This window comes from Telmatherina bonti, assembly GCF_933228915.1.
Source record: "Telmatherina bonti genome assembly, chromosome: 15".
Lineage (NCBI taxonomy): Eukaryota > Metazoa > Chordata > Actinopteri > Atheriniformes > Telmatherinidae > Telmatherina > Telmatherina bonti.
The window spans coordinates 18687367-18708001 of NC_136613.1; the positions used below are offsets into that span (position 1 = coordinate 18687367).

Consider the following 20635-nt stretch of genomic DNA (forward strand, 5'->3'; position numbering starts at 1 on the left):
TCTCATATTCAACTCTGCGCTCATCTCACAAAAGCACTTCCCTTACAATTGTGGCACCACTTCAAAGGGCAACATACAAGCTCTAACAGTAGCATTTTCACTGCAAAGAATCAGTTTTATGACAAAGAAAATAACCCCAACACAAAGGTTCTTAGATTTTTTTGGTAAGTTTACCATAAATGCCTCATATGACAGTTTTCCTATGAGCTAAAAGTGTAGATTCTCAATTTTAAATGAAGTGTATTCACATAAATACTTGAGAAATATCACATATAATCACAAATATAATAATAATTTGGCAGAATAGGTAAGCATAAATATTTTAAATGGCTAAATTTATTATCACCTATATTTTTCCAGATTAAATTGTAAGGTAAATTTCCATTTAAAACACACAGTACTCGGCCAAAATGTCTGGTTAGAATTCCTTGCCAGCAGGTTTCATTTGTGGATTACAGAAAAGAAGCAATGTTTCCAATGTGACCTTGAAAGAGTTCCAGTTAGTAAGAGTTTGTTATGAGTAATAGCATGCCAGACTTCAGTTATAAAGAAGCTTGTCTATTTGCTGGTATTGATACCGGAAGCAAAGGATTTCAATACTCCTTTCATTTCTGAATGTGCATGAAAGCATCTCATCTTAAAGGTTAAGAAAAGATGGCGTTAGTTACTTCATATTCGATTGATACATGACTAAATTAAATCCTCACACCCTGAAATGAGATACATCCTCATGTAGAGATGAATCCTAAAAAGTGAAGATTAGAATCACACCGTTACCTTCAGTGGTCTCAGACTAGCCCAGAGTGATGAAAATTTAATTTAGCACCTTAATTACGGATGTTATCTGCCACTTAAGCACACATTTAAGCATGATCACGTTCAGTGTAGTTATATGATGAAAAGCCACTCAATTCCATTTGCAGTTCAGATAAGAGGGAATTACTAGTCTAACCATTGCTGTGGTGGAGCTCACACAATCAAACAGTGAGTCGAGGCTACTGAGCACAACTGATCCTGAGAATTTCACAGTACATAAGTTTCAATCTTAGCCTTGATGGAAGGCTACCAGACTGCAAAGTGAGATGATGGCACATGGGCCATTACTGCGTGTTATCCAGCCTTCCCTTGAGGGGATCAAATATTAACTGAACAAATGTCTTATCGTGTATACTGGTTCTCTTTCACTCCCCAGCAGATGACTGGTGACACACTGACACTGCTCATTCACATTTTTTTGCTGGGTTAATTTGAATTCTAATTGGGCCTATTTCAGCTGCAGCCGCAAAGGTCTGAGCTTGGCTGGCTTATCTGACGGCAGGGTCATCTGAGGGGACAGCACAGGGAACAGGAACCACTAGATAGAAGTCTTGCCTCCTCCTGCTCCCAAGGGCCCGCTGTCGCCAGGACCCCATTTGATGTGATCCATTTGCGTGGTTTGGCGCTTATCATGTCCGCATCAGGAACACCGTGGCCCCCACCCACACTACACACAGATGACTCCGATAAGTGATCCTACAAGCATACATCTCACCCCCTCAGACCACATCCATATCTCCTATGAAACCACACAGGAACAGAAAACTCCCAAAGCCACATCCCGCTGCACATAAAAGTGGATAAAGGGATGAAAGGTTTTGTATACAAACAGTTTAAATAAAGAATTACTGCTAATAGCTCTTTAGCAAGAAAAGAAAGCTACCGCACGCATGTGATTCAATCATTCAGGCAAACTGGGCACGTTGCCGTGTCCAAAGACCATTCAGATCTCTGCTGACCCTAATTGCTTTATTTTTTCAATGATTCTATCGTCTCTTTGATGTCCAAATAAATGTAGAAAATTGAAGTTAATTGCTATATTTGTGTTCAGCAATGATAGCGACTGTTGTTCCACAGTTGAAAATAAACACTTCCCTTTAATTAAACATCCCTCTGGACACAAGGAATCATTATGCTTTTTACAACCCCCTTTTCATCCTCCCTTTATTTACTGACAGTGTGCAATATTTACCACTGGGAAAAAAAATAAAGTGCACACAACACAGGAAGTGAGGGGAGAGCTTGGTAAAGACAAATTCTCAAAAGAATTCCTCTGTCATCACTGGACTTTTTTCTTTTTCTTTTTCTTTTTTTTTACTCCACACTTTCTGTGACAGAACGGCACAATAAGTTGCAAGGGTCAGTGGTACTGAAACAAAACAGGCTGTTCCACTCAGGCCCTGGAACAATAGAAGTGACCCAATCCATTCTGCTCTGTGTTTGGGCTTTATTTTAGCCTTAAATGCCCAGATGCCGTGGCTTTTCTTTGGGAGAAATGACTGTGGACACCTCCTTCACATTTTCCCTTTCTGGGCCATTTTCACTTCATAAAGCTGCAGTCAATGTGTTTTGTGTGCGGTGAGGAGGGTCTGACACATACTGTGGTGGTCTCAGTCGCTGTCTACATTGGTGGCTCAAGTAGTCCTAGGATTAGGCTTTTGTGTGCTGTGAAAAGGTAAAAGAAGTCACTTATTTGGGCTCAGTCAAGCTGCTGATTTCCAACCCCATTTTGGAAATAAGAGAAAGGCTTTGAAATGCCGTCTCCCTCTTTCTCTCCTATAAATCACCGGTGTCCGGCAAATTCATTCATTCAGCTTCATTCTCCTGAAAACACAAAACATTCTCAAACACACAATAAACAACCATTCTTGTGTACAAAAAGTCACAGAAAGCGCAGAATGCATTGTTTTCCTCGTGGTGACATGATGCCAGATTTTAGATTAGATCGAGACTTCATGTAAGTTCACAAGCTCAGAGCGGGGCTTGGCCTGCATGTCTGAGCCAGAGCAGCTGAGGTGTTGGACCACAGCATCACAGGAGACCACACATACACTCTGGAAACTTTTGCTGGCCAATGCCCGCCATCAAATGACTGTGTGTGGTATTGCCTAGCGATGAGCAACTTATGTGTACTTTGTGTTTACTCAGCTGATCAAATGCGTGAATGAAACTTTCAGAGCGGCTTTCGGTGTAGCTAGACCTACATTTTTCCAAACAGCGCAGACTTGTGTTTCTCAGGCAAACCTTGTAATGCCTGGAGCCAGTGCATTCTTTGCTTCTTCTGTCACCCGAGTGGTGAAGAAGCAGAGAAAGCTGGTGAAATCCCATCCTGCAGCACTCACGGTTACGTCAGCAGTTCTCATATCCCACAAAGCCACTGAGGAGGCCTGACACACAAAGTTCCACAACATACAAACTCACACAACGATCCCCCGCCAGTGTTTTTACACAATAGCCATTTCTCGCTCTGAGTGTGTGTGCATCTTGTGGTCCATCTGTTCTCGGTTTGGATTTTTTTTTCTAACATAAATATTAACTTTATTACTTTAAGTTATTAAATAAAAGCCAATTTACATGAACTTTCCATTAAACTGAGCAAGAGAAAGCTGTCAAAGTTTTATGAAAGCAACTTTGCTGGTGTTTTAGTAAAATGATCTTGATAAAAGAATTTTTTAGGACAAGAAGGTCGATAAAGGTTATGAAGGACCCCACAGTTAGTGGTGTGACTTGGTCAAGAGCCTTCACATGGAAACCACTGAAAGACCCTTACACTCACCCCTTATTGTCTTGCCTTCCTCCCTTGCCCTCTCTATGAAAATAGAGGCAACCCAGGATTTAAAGGTCAAGTCCACACAAAAGCTGACAGTCCCCAAAGCCTGAGGTGTTTTTAATTGACATTTCTGTCTTTGTTCCCTGGCCATAAAAAGGGGAAAGAAAAGAGCTCTTTTCCCAATATACTAAATTACTACTAAATGAGACCTGTGAAAAAATAGGCCTATGGGGTGTAACCAGGTTCCACCAGCTTGAGGGAATCCCCTTGTTAGGCGGGTATGGGGGCAGTGCTGATGGGCTGTGAAGTGCTTACTCCACCATAAAGGAAGAGGCTCAGGCACAAATCCCCACACAGAGGCAGCCTCTCTCCATAGACAGAGATAAACCAGTTAGGGCTTTGTTTATGAAGTTTTACTTTATTCCCCCATGACAACCATTTAAACAATGACTATGGGGAAATGTCCTTCAGCGAACGAGCAACAATAGTCACGATCAGCAGCTTTTCTGAGCAGCTAATACTATGATAAAAAGAGTGCAAATCTTCCTTCCTGGAAGCATTAAAAGCTTCTCCATGAAAGACACCTGCAAACAAGAGCAAAAAGCAGCACAAACAAAAGTGCTTTGTCCAAAGGATGCCACCTTTGTCCACCATCACAATCGCCACCCACTTTCAGCTTCTGCAAATGGCCAACTGAAACAATGTCCACATTACATGTCCACTTTTAGTTTGTCACAGATCTTTACATTTACCACTGTGTTGCATTACATGTAACACAGGTGAAAAACATATAAAGTTAGGATATAGGTGGGATAAAACTGCTTTCACTTATAGTAAAATACTTTTACTATTCTCTCTTACTATTTTCTAACCCTCTACAAGGTTATTTTCTTACTTTAACCATTATTCATCGTATTATCAAAATAAGGAGGAACTATTGCAGACAAAAAGCTTTTCTTCACATGATCTTTTGTGCTTTCAGCATTTAAGATGGCTTTTGTCTACTGTGAGATGGGTATCTGCCACAAACATCACTCAGGCATTGTGGAGGGGGGGATTCATTTTCAGCTTGCCTTTGTTCTATTCTTTGGCCCGAACCAAGGAGCCACGCCTGCTCCTCTACCTCGAATTGTGCAGCGAACATTCCCTTCTTTGTGGCACTAGGTGCATGAGCTGGCTCATCTCCGCAGGCTTTCGTGGGAGATGGTGGCAGTGTGGCATTTAGTAACCTAACCTGGTTATCCGCTAGGGTGGCCCTTGGCTGCAGGGCCAATAGGACTGTAAAGGAGTAGGCAAATTTTGCTGAGAGAGGGAAGTCCTGCACTAGATCTATTCTAAATTAGCTGTTTGCCCCCCCCCCCCCCCGCGCCCCACTCCACAAACCTATCCTATGCATGCTGATATAGCTGCTTTTTTCTTCGCCACTCAACACGTCGTCCTTGTCATGCCCTCCTGGACCTCCCCACTGTTTTCCTCCATCATCATGTGGCTTTATTTCTTTTCACTTTTTATTACTTTTAGTCTCCGTACACGCTCTCTGAGGACTTCTGTTGTGTCACACTGAGGGAGCCACGCCCTCAGCCTATGTGCACAATTTTATTAAATCTGTGCAGGCGCTGGCCCGCGCTGGCGGGTAATCCTACAGTAATTGTTTCCAGATTAGGGGACCCGAACCACAAAGCAGGTTTAGCCAGGCATGAAATGGCCTCCCCATGCCGCAGCGCCGGCGACCAAACCTTCCGAGGTGAGACTCACCTGGGTGAAGTCCACAAACGTCCATGGAAGTAGAGAGTCCAGGTAGCCAATGTCCTTAGAAAACCTGTTGAGGATTCTTCCTGGGAAATGAGATAAGATGAAAAGATCGGATAAAACCAGACTAAATATCTTGTTTAAACAATAACTACATTTTCTTATATCATAAAGATGCTGTACCTTATAAATCAAAGCACTTGAGTGAAGTGAGACATTTTATGATTATTCAAGTTACACAAAGTAGATACTTCACTTCAAACTAAACCCCAACATGGATCCAGAATATGAGTAAAATACAGTTATGCTTCATTGGTTAGAAGCTCTGCACCTATAAAAACAATATTTGTTTGTTTCCATTTCTTTTCAGCAGCTGTTATAAAATTCCTCTCCAACCCAAAAGAAGAGACAATACAGACTGAATGTGATATCAGATGAAAAACACAAGCCTGTCGAGATGAAACAATCAATTATTATTTGTCTAGCATTTCATAAAGACTGCCCTACTCTTGGCTCAATACGTGAGGGAACCTTTTGTGTGGAAACAAAAGGGCAACAGAAGCTGCGTACCTGCCTTTATGCTCTGACTGGCAGTGTCAGTGACGTTAATTGAGTTGCCTCCAATCTGCTCAGGTGTTCATTATTTTGGATGGTGCTCTGCAGGTGCTTTGGCAGCCCTGTATTGTTACTCCTTTAGTAACTTTGCTTCCTTATTCTTATCCCAGGGCACATAAGATTACACTCCAGCTGCTTTCACACACTGTTTACTGCGGGGTCAGTGACAGCACAATCCCCACAGCGCACTTCCTAAAGACAGACAAGGCAGAAAGGCTTTTACCACTTCTGTCCCTGAAGTATCTAAACGGGATACAGTGAGTATTAAAGCAGCGCCAGCCACGGGACAAACTGAACTGGACCCAAGCTAAAAAAGATAGCTTCAAAATGAGCTTTATCTATTCTACAGTCTATTCTCCTCATCAGATTGCTTCCAAATGCCATCACATCACTGTTTTGTATATAAGATACCAGTTATTTCTCAACATGACAGCTTGTTGGGTAAGCATTAACAACCAGGCAAGTTAAAATTCTGATTATATCATTATTGTGGTGCACATTTTCCAAATACAAATTACTTGAAATCGAATGCTGATTGGACTTATATTTTTCCGACATGTTTGTTTTATGTAAAAGAAGTAAATGCATATTAATTCTCATGAGGATGGTGATTTAAAAGTGCTATGTTTAACCATACAGGCTAGTTGTTATCAGTAGCCCCTGGCAGGCAGAGGGTAAATTGAATATGAAAAGATAAACTACAAAAACATGCAAGCACAGGCAAGTAATAATATCTGTACGTCTTTTAGGAGGCCTTTTGGCCTTAAGTGAAAAGATGGGACAAAATTAAGTTTTCCTATTAATAAAAAGTAATAATTTGAGGCATGAACACCAAATATTCTGCTGCACATGGTTAGTTTGGATTGCATGAAGAAAGCAAACTGACACTCAAAAATGAAGACTAAGTGACCAAAAACTCATCAACTCAGTTCTGCCATATTGTGTTAAGAAGTACAAGGAAGAAGAACCACCTTGGAGTAGGATAAATAAGTTTAAGCATCAATTTTGGGCAGAGAAATACTTAAAAAGAGACTTTATAGGGAGATAAATGCTGGATGAAAGTATGGGTTACTATCCTGAATTAGTTTGAGCTTTTTTGGTAAAAAAGAAACCGAACAAGAACAAGAAACTTCCAAAAAGAGGTTATTTCATGTCTAATTTTTGAAAGATCAATCTTAATAATTTGCAATTATGATTATTTACTTGACTTAAAGTAAAAATTGAGAATAAAAAAGCAAATTAAAAAATGTAATTTAAATTCCTAATAACTGAGCAAGATTTTATATTACTATTAGAAAGAAGCTAAACCTTATTTATAATTTGTTAAATGTTCAGATTTGACTTTAGTTTCACATTGAACTTAGTGAGAGCATTGTATCTTTTTAGCAATGTAATCAATCCTGCAAAAATTCTGCATTACTCCATTAAAATTGTGCATAAAATATACAGCAGCACTGTCTTGATGTATTACATTGGTGTCTTCAGTCTGTCAACTTTTACAAACTAGCATTTCATGAACAATATCCTATATTATCAATACTATATGAATTACAAGCTGCATGATATATTTGGGTTTAACTGTATTACAGTGGGTCATAATTGTTAAAGCGGACAGTATTAAATTGAAATTTGAAATGTTCTCTTTCTTTGGGGGAAGGTGGTGTAATGCTATGTCAGTTTCTTATCAACTGTTATGAATAAACATTTAGAGGATTGGCCATATGCACATGTACTAGAGTTTATCTGAGGTCACAGAATAAGCTGCAAAGCAGGGTAGGTCATGGTAAAGCACAATGAAAGGAAGGGCTGGATGGCACATTGACAGAATGTGGTAGTATGGCATTCTAAAGGTGTGGTGGAGCCATGGCACCGCTGACCTAAAAGTCGCCTGTCAGCTTCTAGTCAGTCCTACGGAGGTGGGCCCTGTAATCACCTCTCTCCACGGCCGTAAGCTGCTTACAGCTTTATCCAAAATGCCGCTCCTGCCTAAAAACATGCATGCAGACGAGGCCGGGCTCCCCATAACAGCCATTGCATAAACCCAGCCAGAGCATTATTCCCCGCAACAACCCAGCAATGCTCCAAATCAGCACTGATTCAAAGTCAAGTAGCGTAAGCATGTTGTACACTTAGAGGCAGACTAATCTTATTCACAGTGTGAGTGCCCCTTTAGCATACAGACATCCCGAGGGGAGGGTTCAAGCAAGGGGGTAGAGCTGCTACCATCTACCATACCAGTGGAAATATTGCTGCTTTTAGTCTGGGAATGGAGGATGGGGGTACTTGTCAAACTGTGTTTGCAAAATATTCAATAATATTTTGTGTAATTTTACTGTCTAAGCCATAAATGACCCAAATCCATGCATATCTGGCAAACAATGCCAATAAGAAAAGGATAGGTTTCTCCAGGTTACATCATACCATGGCTGGAGGGCGTTGGAGCAGGGAACATCAGTCAGCTATCAGCTGTTTGACAAGCAGCTCAGTTAACAGAGTTTCATTGGGGATGAAGTAAAGACCCCTCTTCCTCCGACTACAGACTAAAGAGGGGATACATTACAGTGATGCAGTTACACAAAGACATTCACTGCATGGTGATGCCTATGAGGTAAGATCGGCATGGGACAATGGCTTCAATCACTCTGGGTGGTTGTCAACAATATCACTTATTGTGTTCAGAGGGGTATAGACGTTTCAGGATATCAGCAGCATTAGTATCAAACAATTTCTCATGCTTTAAGACTCCAGGGGTGATTTGCACCACTTTTCAGGCTCAGCAAATATCAAGCCCTCCCAACTAAGGTGGCCTCTTAGGTGGAGATATTAGGTGAGCAGGGCCCCCAATCACACTAAAAGAAGTGGAACAGTGGGGTTCAGCCAGAGCGGAGCGTGTAGCAAATCGCTGTTCCCTGTAAACATCAAGATAAGGGGACGACTCAGAGCCGCTCCATGTGTGGGCCCTAGTGCAGTTGGAGGGGCCTTTCAGTGAAGCAAGTGTGATAATGAAGTAATACTGAGGAGGGGGCTACCAAGGCTGGAGGTGGCACAGCTCACCTGCACTTCCATGAAGGGCCCAGAGGCCTGGGGCAGCCTCCCACCGCCGGCACCTTGCTGCCAATACTAATACATTCTAAATCCATTCTCTTCGCTCACACCACCAGGCTTCTGCAATCTCCTCTCCTTCCCTTTCATGCAATTAAATAGTGGAAGTGCCGAGCGAGGGGGAGCCCTATCAGCCATACTGCACACACACACGAGGCTCCATCTTCGCATTCAATTTACACACTTCGATATCATCATCCTCTCTGCAGTACTTCCTTCACTTGGCTCTTAACGCTCCTGCATCCCAGACCTGAAATACGGACATTAAAAACACTGCCTCTGTAGACACAATTAGAATCTCACAGCACTGACTACAGAGGATCTAATGTTCCCTGCATCAACAGCAGCTGAGTGACACCCAGCTCTGAGATGGCCCACTATGCTGATGTGAAACGGGAGTGAGAGATGTAAACGTGTGTGTTGTGTGTGTGTGTGTGTGTGTGTGTGTGTGTGTGTGTGTCTACTGAAACTCCTCTCCTCAACTATGCTGACGAGCTGAAGCTCTGGCCTGCAGTCTCTGAGGGGATTAGCCCACTCAATGACACTAAATTACAGGGATCAACATTAGCTCGACACATTCACCGCTGTCTGTGCTGCTTTAAGTGGATCACATTTGGATGAACAGCTGTAATAAGACTGTACATATACTTTAATTAAGCAACATGAATATTTAAAGTTACGTAAAGTCACATAAAAGAGAGAGAGAAAAAAAAGCTGCTTGTGTTTTTATCAAATTCATCTGGGTCCCTAATAAATTAATCAAACAATCTTACAGCAGTATATTGGAGTTTAATCACGACAAGCTTCAACTTGGAAATCGTCTTTCTCTACGGCGCAGAAGATAAAACACAGATTCATGTGGTGCAGAGGCATTCGCTGACAGACACAGAAGAGCTACAATGCTTCTCCATCAATGATAATTCAACACAGCTGTAGTCTATTGTTATGAACCACATTCATAGAATAACAAATAAGACCTTTGTGCAGCGGCGCTTGAAATGGTAACCTTTAACTCCATAGACAGCTATCAAACACTGGGCCTGTTCAGCAGCGGTGACACACCTATCATTTACACATGTAAACAGCTGTCAAACCCTTAACAGCACATGGACACATACTTACAAATTGCTAACACTTATTGCAAGACAGTAGTGAATGTGGACGCTGTGATGGAAGTGACAGTTATTGTATGAGGAAGAAGAATGTTCCGACAGCAGCAGCACGTTAAAAGAGAAGGAAAAGAAAGTGACAACAGCTGCCTTTGTCCTGCTGTTCTCTACAAGGTTTCACTGAAGGGAATTAATGAGCTGAAGAACACACAGAGGCAAAAAAACAAAAAAAGACAAAACAAAGCGTGAAAAAAAGTGTAACTTCTTTAGAATGTTTTTGTCATATCTCCTCTGGAGTGGACAAAGGAAAAGAAAGGCACACACTACAGAGCAGTTTTCAATCAAATCCAGTCAAACACACTGTCGTTTGCCAGCTTGGAGGCCAAGCTGTAATGACTGGACTGATCACACAGTAGTTACTGATAGTAACATAACAGCAATGAGATACCAGTGGCTGTTCAGCTACCGTTTTGCCACACTATTAATCAGATTATTATATTATTCAAAGTGTTTGCTCTACTACACATGCATAGATTACAAACCAAGGCACGCCCAGGTACTTTATGCAACCAGGTGGTTTGTGTGCATGACACATCGGAAAAAAAACAAAAGTCAAAGATTAAGACATGCGGTTTTTGCTCTAAACACAGCATTGTGATGGCGAGCTTTGTCGTTACACCCACTTCTAATGCTAGTAGAAACCGCAAGCTCCTGAACACCCTCAAATCATATATAGACTTGTGTTACTAGCTTATTATGACTCATTATACAGATACAAGTTCCCTTCTTGTTGAAAATTCCCACCCGAGTTGATTGTGCTGTACACGCATGTCAGTATGAAGAGATTAAGCTGAGTAATTATCTCCTGACAGGTGAACAATGCTCTAGAAAAATTGAAGTTATCAAAGTGGGCCACTTGATAGTTGACTTTGGATATGAGTGACAGATTGTGGTGACACTATTTCACCTAATTAAAAGACTCTTGTTATGTGTTTTTTTTTTTTTGTTGTTTTTTGGGTTTTTTTCGGTTTTGCTCATTTCTTTAAAACATAGTTGAAAATAAGAATAAATAAAAAATAAAAATGAGCTGTCTCGCCTCGTGTAGTCCCAAATACAACTGGAGTGTTTGCTCACTTTTCCTAAATCATGTCCATCTCCCAGGGCCATTGAACAGCAGCTCCAGCCTACAAAGCTAATGAAATAATCAAGATTGCTGATACAGCGCACAACATGTGTATTTACACAGTTCTGTAGTGCAAATACAACATTGTCTAATATCTAGTGCAAACAGAATTTACTCAGTCTGATTGCTGGTGCTTTTTTACATTCTCACATTAAAAAATAAGATGTCTGTCTTGTTGCTCATTTCAAATATAATAAGGCTAAATATCAAATGTTATGACAACGTTTTGGACAGAGCTGCAGTGGCTTTCATAATGTCACCCGTTTCCAATAAAGATTTTAATCCAATTAAATAAAATATTTTACAAAAATCTTCCATCTCTTTTATTTTTTTTATAAAATATATTTTAGATCTCTAAAATTAATATTTGCCTGAATTGTGACTATTTCATACATTTCTCATCTTTTTGAGGGGGGAATTTTAAATTAAAATATATAAATTATGATATCACACTGAACTTGATAAACCACAGTTTCAGTAAAGGCTTTAGGATGTGATGAAAAATATGACAAAGAAAGTGACAGTCTGCTCTCTAGTGGTGACGTGAAACAGTAACTTGTTCAGCAATTCAACTCATATGTCCCTCCTTGGAAAAAACTTCACAGCTCGCTCTGTGAAAACTTACCAATTGGGTTGATATCAAAAAACTGGATTGAGGTCCGGAGGATGGCGTTAAACATGCTGTTGTGAAGGGTTTGGGCTGAGGTCACAAGGACATTGAAGAAAACCAAGGTGCGAAGGAAGCCAAACACAACCGAGGTGGCTGTCAAACCTGACAAAAGCAAAGAAAAAAAATTCATGAGAGTACTATCTAATTCTGTCCTTGTGCCTGCCAGAAGATCGGCCACTACACAAATTTAAAAAGGCATTATTAAGCAAACAGTTATGTTCCAATTTATTTTTCTTTTTCAATGCTGCTTTATCGCTGTGAATGCAAAGCGTGAAAGAGTGAAGAGGCTGGGAGTCAAAAGTAGACAATCACAGCAATCCGACAGCACAGAACAAGAAAGGCACTGCTATCTCGCTGTACAGCTGAGGCCCACGTACAAATACATTGGGCCTTGAAGGCCTTGGGCCACAGCCAAAGAACTGTGAATCTGTTCACTGAATAGCTTCTGTATTTGCAGCCTCAAAAGTATACAAAAAGCAATGTGCGTTCAGTGAGCTTCACCTGCGTAAACACCTAGGTACAGGTCAAGGTCCAGCTGTTGAGGGTAGCTGCCATTGAGGTGCTCTGTCACACTCATGTGCTTCTGTTCAGAGGCCCTGCGAGTCAGCCACGAAACAGACAAAAATCCACAAGGACAAATAAACATGACAAAGAAAAGGACGTGGCCACATAAAGGTTCTACACAAAAAAAAACATTCCTTGTATTCTGAAGCACAAGGTCAGTTTCAATAAGTAACAGATAATGTCAAGAAAAACAGCCTGGATCAGTCATCTTCTCTTAAATCATCAACCATTTTCAGTCGAGAAAAAAAAAATCTCAGTTTGGCTCACAAAGCCTGTTATTAACAGGGGTTTTTTTTCACATTGTGTAAGAAAGCAAAATCTCACCAACGCGCAAGCCACCAATCCTGCAGGACAAACGTAATCTAAATATGACACAAAAGCAATTAATCAACACTGTGTGGAAACAAAACAAAGACTAAACATATAACATTTCTTACTTAAATGTAATGTTAAGAATTTAATTTCATGTTAGTTATTTGAGAAAAACTGTCACAATCAATCAATTCTGACAGAAGAGAAGCACTGAACTAAACAAGGATATGAACTCACATGAGCTAGGGCATTGAGCGCAAAGAGGACGAAAAGGACCAAGACGTTAGCACCTGCCAGGAAATATTTCACATACATACGGAGGCCAACGTTTCCTTCTAAGCGGCTTTCCTCCTCTGTTGGATGCACTACCTACACATAGAAAGCATGGTGTCAGTGGAAGTCATCCGCCAACACTTTAAATCAGGCTGCACAGAGAAAATATGAAAATGTGAGCATCTACTGCTCCCTGGTGGCTTCTGGGATGCAAAGCAAGAACTGTAATTTTATAAATCATTTCTGATGCTTTTATCATTTCAAATTTTAAATACCTACCGCTGCAAGAGGCTCTGCCCCCTCAATCAAAGAATACCGAGAGGAGGAACAAGAAGACATGGAAGAGTTGTCAGAGAGAGCATAAGGCAAGCGGGAGACAGTCCCAGGTTGAGGTGTGTTGTCCTGTCTCTCCTCCTCTTGATCCTCCTTAAGCAGTGAGGTGAAATCTAGTCCAGAGCCTTGTAGCTCACTGTAGGTCCCCCGTGCCACCATTTGGCCCTGACAAACAGAAGAGGTCAAGTACATAGTCAGAAACAAATTCAGCATGAAACAAACCACAAACATCTGCAAATATTTAGAACATGAGGAAGTCAGGTTCTTCAGTTACTATAATCTACTAATGTGCACTTAAAGTTGCAGAATGATGCGATGAGGCTTTCGGGAAAAAAGTCATTTATCCTTAACTGTTCTGTTTTTTACCAGAAAAATAGTATTGTGGAAAAGAACTATACAAATATACATTCGGACCCCATTTCTAGAAGTGGTGTGGCACTATAGAAAACAGTAATTAAAACAGAAACTGTAATGATTTGCAATAATTCCCTGTTAGTTAAAAGTGCTTTCTATAAATATTTAAAGAATTCCAAACAAACTTTAAAAGGAGATAAAATAAAAATAAAGAAAATACTAAAAGTAGATAAAATGTATGAAATAAAAGTTCCAGTGTGAAGAATTTCCCCTCCATGTCGCATAGCTTGGGCTCTGGAACCAGTACCCTTGAGAGGGGCTGGAGTTTCTTCCACTCTGGAGTTGCTCATGGTGAGAGGCACCGAGCAGATGTGGGCATTCTCATCAGCCCCCAGCTTGGTGCCTGCACGTTGGGGTTTACCCCAGTGGATGAAAGGGTAGTTTCCCTCCCCCTTCGGGTGGGCGTACGGGTTCTGTCTGTTGTCTGTGCCTATGCACCACACAGCAGTTCAGAGTATCCACCCTTTCTGGAGTCCTTGGAGGGAGTGCTGGAGGGTGCTTCTTCTGGGTACTTTCCAGCATTGTTCTGCTGGGGGACTTCAATGCTCACGTGGGCAATGACAGTGAGACCTAGAGAGGAGTGATGGGGAGGCATGGTCCCCCCCTCTGAACCAAAATGGTGTTTTGTTATTGGACTTCTGTGCTCATCATGGATTGTCCATAACGAACACCATGTTCCAACATAAGAGTGTCCATATGTACATCTGGCATCAGGACTCCCTGGGCCGCAGTTCGATGATCGATTTTGTAGTCGTATCGTCGGACCTGCGGCCACATGCCTTGGAGACTCGGGTGAAGAGGGGGGCGGAGCTGTCAACTGATCACCACCTGGTGGTGAGTTGGCTCAGACGGTGGGGGAGGAAGCCGGTCAGATCTGGCAGGCCCAAACGTGTTGTGAGGGTCTGCTGGGAATGTCTGGCTGAGTCCCCCGTCACAGCGAGCTTCAACTCCCACCTTCAGCAGAGCTTCAAACATGTCCCGAGTGAGCCGGGGGACATTGAGTCCGAATGGGCTGTGTTTCGTGCCTCAATTGTTGAGGCGACCAGCCGGAGCTATGGCCGTAAGGTTGTTGGTGCCTGTCGTACTTACTTATTGATGGACACCAGCAGTGACAGATACCGTTAAGCTGAAGAAGGAGTCCTATCGGGCCTTCTTGGCCTGTGGGACTCTGGAGGAAGCTGATGGGTACCGACAGGCTAAGAGGCAGGCAGCTTCGGCTGTCGCGAAGGCAAAAACTCGGGCATGGGAGGAGTTCGGCGAGGCCATGGAGAAAGAATTCCGGACAGCTTCGAGGCGATTCTGCTCCACCATCCAGCGGCTCAGGAGGGGGAAGCAGTGCTCCGTCAACACTGTGTACAGTGGAGATAGGGAGCTGCTGACCTCAACTCGAGACGTTGTGGGTCGGTGGAGGGAATACTTCGAAGACCTCCTCAATCCTACCAACACGTCTTCCGATGAGGAGGCAGAGCTGGTGGACTCAGGGGTGGACTCTCCAATCTCTGCGGCTGAAGTTGCTGAGGTGGTCAAAAAGCTCCTTGGCGGCAAGGCCCCAGGGGTGGATGAGATCTGCCCGGAGTTCCTTAAGGCTCTGGATGCTGTGGGGCTGTCCTGGCTGACACGGCTCTGCAGCATCACGTGGACATCGGGGACAGTGCTGCTGGACTGGTAGACTGGGGTGGTGGTCCCCCTTTTTAAGGAGAAGGACCGGAGGCTGTGTTCCAATTACAGGGGAATCACACTCCTCAGCCTCCCTGGTAAGGTCTATTCAGGGGTCCTGGAGAGGAGGGTCCGCCGGATTGTCGAATCTCAGATTGAGGAGGAGCAGTGTGGTTTTCGTCCTGGTCGCAGAACAGTGGACCGGTTCTATACCCTCTTTGGGGTCCTGAAGGGGGGCATGGGAGTTTGCCCAACCAGTCTACATGTGCTTTGTGGACCTGGAGAAGGCATTCGACCGTGTCCCCCCAGGGGCTCTGGTGGGGGGTACTCCGGGAGTATGGGGTACCGGACCCCCTTGAACAAGCTGTCCGGTCCCTGTACGACAAGTGTCAGAGCTTGGTTCACATTATCGGTAGAAAGTCGGATTCGTTTCCGGTGATGGTTGGACTTTGCCAAGGCTGCCCTTTATCGCCGATTCTGTTCATAACTTATATGCACAGAATTTCTAGGCGTAGCCGAGGTGTTGAGGGGATCCGGCTTGGTGGCCTCAGAATTGGGTCCCTACTTTTTGCGGATGACGTAGTCCCGTTGGCTTAATCTGGTTGTGATCTCCAACTTTCACTTGAGCGATTAGCGGCCAAGTGTGAAGCGGCTGGGATGAGAATCAGCACTTTCAAATCTGAGACCATGGTCCTCAGCCGGAATAGGGTGGATTGCCCTCTCCAGGTCAGGAGTCAGGTCCTGCTTCAAGTGGAGGAGTTTAAATATCGCGGGGTCTTGTTCACAAATGAGGAAAGGATGGAGCGTGATATCGACAGATGGATCGGTGCGGCGTCTGCAGTAATGCGGACTCTGCACCGGTCTGTCATGGTGAAGAAGGAGCTGAGACAAAAGTCAAAGCTCTCAATTTACCAGTTGATCTATGTTCCTACCCTCACCTATGGTCATGAGCTGTGGGTCATGACCGAAAGAACAAGATCTCATTTACAGGCGGCTGAAATGAGTTTCCTCCACAGGGTGGCCGAGCTCTCCCTTAGAGATAGGGTGAGGGGCTCGGTCATCCGGGAGGGGCTCAGAGTAGAGCCGCTGCTTCTCCGCATTGAGAGGAACCAGTTGAGGTGGCTCGGGCATCTGGTCAGGATGCCTCCTCGACACCTCCCTGGTGAGGTGTTCCAGGCACGTCCCTCTGGAAGGAAACCCCGGGAAAGACCCAGGACACGCTGGAGGGATTATATCTCTCGGCTGGCCTGGGAACGCCTCGGGATCCCCCCCGCAGAGTTGGCAAAAGTGTCTGGGGAAAGGGAAGTCTGGGCTTAGACTGCCCCATGACCCGACCCCAGATAAGCGGCAGAAGATGGATGGTGTGAAGAATTCAAATAAAGTAGAAATAAAGTTTTTTACATTGATTTAAAACAGCTGGCCAATCTGCTACTACTGATGTACCCTGGCAATGTCAGCACAGGCCCCATTTGAGGACATTGGTGCCTCTTACCACCCTCATGGATTCTGTTTCTGATAGTTTGAGCAGAAACATGCACATTAGTGGCCTGCTGGGAGTCATTCTGTCAAGCTGTGCCAGTGCTCCTTCTGTTCCTCCTTGCACAAAGGAGCAGACAGCAGTCCTCTTAAAGCCCCCTCAACATCTCCTGGTATACTGGTCTGTCCTCTGGCATCTCCTCCAGGCTCTTGTCAACATTGTTGTGCCACCCTGGATGAACTGCACTAGCTGAGCAACTTGTGACTCATGTTACGCCATGGCGAGGGCACTGGCAACATGCAAATGTAACCAAAAGCAGCCAGTAAGGACAAAAACGGTCCGTGTCCACCACCTGCAAAACCATTCCTTTATTGAGGTTGTCTTTCTCTCATTTCCACCTGTTGTGTTCCATTTCTACAACAGCATTCGATGCTGATTCAAAGTCAGTGTTACCTCCTCACTATACAGAGTGATATCGCAGAAGTGTGGCTGACTTTGAATTATATGGTAATGATTATTTCTTTTATTTTTTTCTTCATTTGATTTTTTAGCAGTGTACTACACTGCCAGGCATAGAAATCAATATAACAATAATAATAATAAAAAATAAAAAAAAATAAAAAAATTTTAAAGACTTGAGCACAACAAGATTGTCAAGGATGAATTAGCTGCACGGTGGCGCAGTGGTTAGCACTGTGGCCTCACAGCAAGAAGGTCACTGGTTTGATCCTTGGCTGGTTTGGTCAGTGGCCTTTCTGTGTGGAGTTTGCATGTTCTCCCCATGTATGCGTGGGTTCTCTCCGGGTTCTCTGGCTTCCTCCCACCATCCAAGGACATGCATGCTAGGTTAATTGGTCACTCTAAATTGCCCCTAGGAATGAGTGTGAGCGTGAGTGGTTGTTTGTCTCTCTGTGTGGCCCTGCGATGGACTGGCAAGCTGTCCGGGGTGTACCCTGCCTGTCGCTCCAGCTTCCCCGCGACCCTAAATTGGAATAAGCGGTTCGGAAAATGAATGAATGAATTAATGAATTAGTAAAAATGCCTTGTGGTGTGAAAAGTCCAAATTTGACATTTCTTTGGGAAGTTACAAACTACAGAGGAAAACCACCACATTTTTGATGAGTGGATGCATTATCGCAAATAAGAGTTTTACGGGAAACATATGCTACTTCAAATCAGACAGAAGACAGAAGCACAAACCTCCTTTAAGACAACAATCTGATCTGCAGCCTTCAGATACTGCAGTTGATGAGTGACCAGAATTCGAGGCTTCTTCCTTAAAAGTCCACAAATGCACCTGGTGAGAAACATATGTGTAACTGCAATGTTTATCTTATATCTTACAGTATTCATTTTCACTGCTGATTCTGAGATGATTAAAAAAAAAAGTACTCTTCAAAGAGATGCCGCCCCACTTCAGCATCCACGGCACTGAGAGGGTCATCTAGCAAGTAGATGTCTGCATCCTGATAAACTGCTCTAAAAACACACAGATGTGGAGGTCATCTCTGTGACTTGCACTAAAAAACAAAAACACATAACTGTAATGTTATTTAGAGCACCTTGCCAAGCCAATCCTAGCCTTTTGTCCCCCACTGAGATTGGCCCCTCTGTCTCCAACCATTGCCAAATCACCACCAGGTAACAAGTCCATGTCCTAAAAGAAGGTCCAGATATTACAAGCCAGACTAGATAAAACGTGGGCAGAGATACAGCTATAGACATTGAGAATATATCACAGCAAGGAAATAATGAAGAAAACGATTCAAGGGGTTTCTCACTCTATTGAGGGCACAGGCTCTGAGAACTCGGTCATACTTCTTCAGGTTGAGCTCCTTGCCAAAAAGGATGTTGCTCCGAATTGTGCCAGGTAAAATCCAGGGTTGCTGGGAAGTGTATGTTAGCTCGCCTTTTACTTTTACCACACCGCTCTCCTGACTCAGCTCTCCCAGTACGGCACTCAGGAGTGACGACTGACAAATCCAAACATGATTTAAGATTAAATGACAACTTTAGGAAATGCATTTAGTGTTTTTCTTGCTAAGGGTGAGCCAATGGGATCCAAAGCTCAAGTTGAAAATAGATGTACTATATGAAAGAAATGTTGTACAACCTGCATTTAAAAAAGGTCTTTTCTCCATCTATCTTTTTAGAAACAAACTCTGTTCAAGGTATTTATAATGCCTCTGGGTTTAAGATCAGTTTTTCAAGCTGAATCTGAGAGTACAGAACAGACCTGACCTTTCCAGCTCCAACCGGTCCAATAACTGCCAGGAGCTGCTCAGGTCTCACTGTGAAACACACATTCTGTAAAGTCGGAGCATCAAGACTCTGGAAGAAAAAGTAAATGAACTGGAACGCTCTAGTAACCCTGCATTTTGTCAGGTTACGTAAAGTTTATTTACAGCTTACAACCAAAAATCAGTTACTTTAAAACAAAACACTTTCTACTTCAAGCGCTCTTAAAAGTGCATGTGACACATTTTAAGGTAAAAGAAAAATGTCTCCTGCCAGGTTTCTCACCTTATCCCAGTAGCACACTAGGTCTTGGATTTTCACCATGTGGTCCTTCTTCTCTGCCACAGGAAATCCCAGATGTTGAGGAGCAACTTCTTCCAGCAGCAGGAATTTCTTTTAAAAAAAAAAAAAAGTTAAATATAGTTACATCTTTCATATAGTTAACACGTGCTGGCTACAAATATTGATTTGTGTGAAAATGTAAGTACATTTTCATGGAACATTTGCCTTACAGAGATGCCTTATTGAGCACAAATCCTAGAAAAGACACATATAAGAAAATAAGATAATAACTTATAAAATATTATTCTAAACTGCTCCATGTAGCATCAATAACTTTTTATACCTCAGTTGCAAGAAGTTTCCCAATCCTTCATGATATTCTAAGGGAATTTAAATCTTGGCCTTTACATTTGGCATTTAACAAACACCTCCATTCCTTCATTTTGAACCTTGGTATGTCTGTTAATGCGTTAAGGTCATTACTATGTTGAAAGGTTTAATCCATAACAACCAGTAACAACAAGCTGCCCAGGCTCTAAGGCAGTGGAATTACATTAAACATTTCCACTAATATGCTCCTAAGAGCAGCCACAAAAAAGATAACCATGACATGGTTACTGTTACTGTGATCAGATCTATTGATCACTGCCCTGATGTTCACAGTCACAATGTAGTTTTGTGCTTCACAGTTTTGTTTTTTTTTGTCAGTTTGTGTGTTTTCTATATTCTAGTTCACAGGTGTCAAACTCCAGTCCTTGAGGGCCAGTATCCTGAAGGTTTTTTGTTGTCTCCATGCTCCAACACACCTGACTGAAATTCATAAATAGGTTGACAAGAAGTTGCTGGATCCTTTTGATTTGAATCAGCTGTGTTGATAGAGGGAAACAACAGAAACTTGCCAGATACCAGCCCTCAAGGACTGAAGTTTGACACCCCTTTTCTAGTTTATTAATCCTAGCTAGGAAATTTCTTCTCAAGCCAGATTCCAGTGCCCAGGGAGCAACTGAGGATTCAGAACCTTGCTCAGGGACCCACAGGGCTCCACCTCAGTTGCCAGCTTAGGGATTTGAAC

The 20635-nt window shown here is 42.8% G+C and overlaps 1 protein-coding gene across 5 annotated transcripts in view; it reads right to left on the reverse strand.

The window, feature by feature from the left end:
- The window catches only part of LOC306766769 (ATP-binding cassette sub-family C member 4-like), a 44972-nt gene that overhangs the window by 16883 nt on the left and 7454 nt on the right, over positions 1 to 20635 (reverse strand). For 4 of the 5 annotated variants that reach the window (XM_079254599.1, XM_079254598.1, XM_079254602.1 and 1 more), the window contains 12 exons: positions 19567 to 19674; positions 19285 to 19374; positions 18825 to 19016; positions 18606 to 18700; positions 18436 to 18522; positions 18244 to 18340; positions 13439 to 13661; positions 13128 to 13255; positions 12903 to 12940; positions 12516 to 12610; positions 11970 to 12116; positions 5342 to 5421 (listed from right to left, as the gene is read on the reverse strand). In XM_079254599.1, the coding sequence (XP_079110725.1) occupies positions 5342 to 5421; positions 11970 to 12116; positions 12516 to 12610; positions 12903 to 12940; positions 13128 to 13255; positions 13439 to 13661; positions 18244 to 18340; positions 18436 to 18522; positions 18606 to 18700; positions 18825 to 19016; positions 19285 to 19374; positions 19567 to 19674 (1380 nt within the window). The remainder of the gene's footprint in view (positions 1 to 5341; positions 5422 to 11969; positions 12117 to 12515; positions 12611 to 12902; positions 12941 to 13127; positions 13256 to 13438; positions 13662 to 18243; positions 18341 to 18435; positions 18523 to 18605; positions 18701 to 18824; positions 19017 to 19284; positions 19375 to 19566; positions 19675 to 20635) is intronic. The other variant, XM_079254600.1, reaches the window with a different exon arrangement.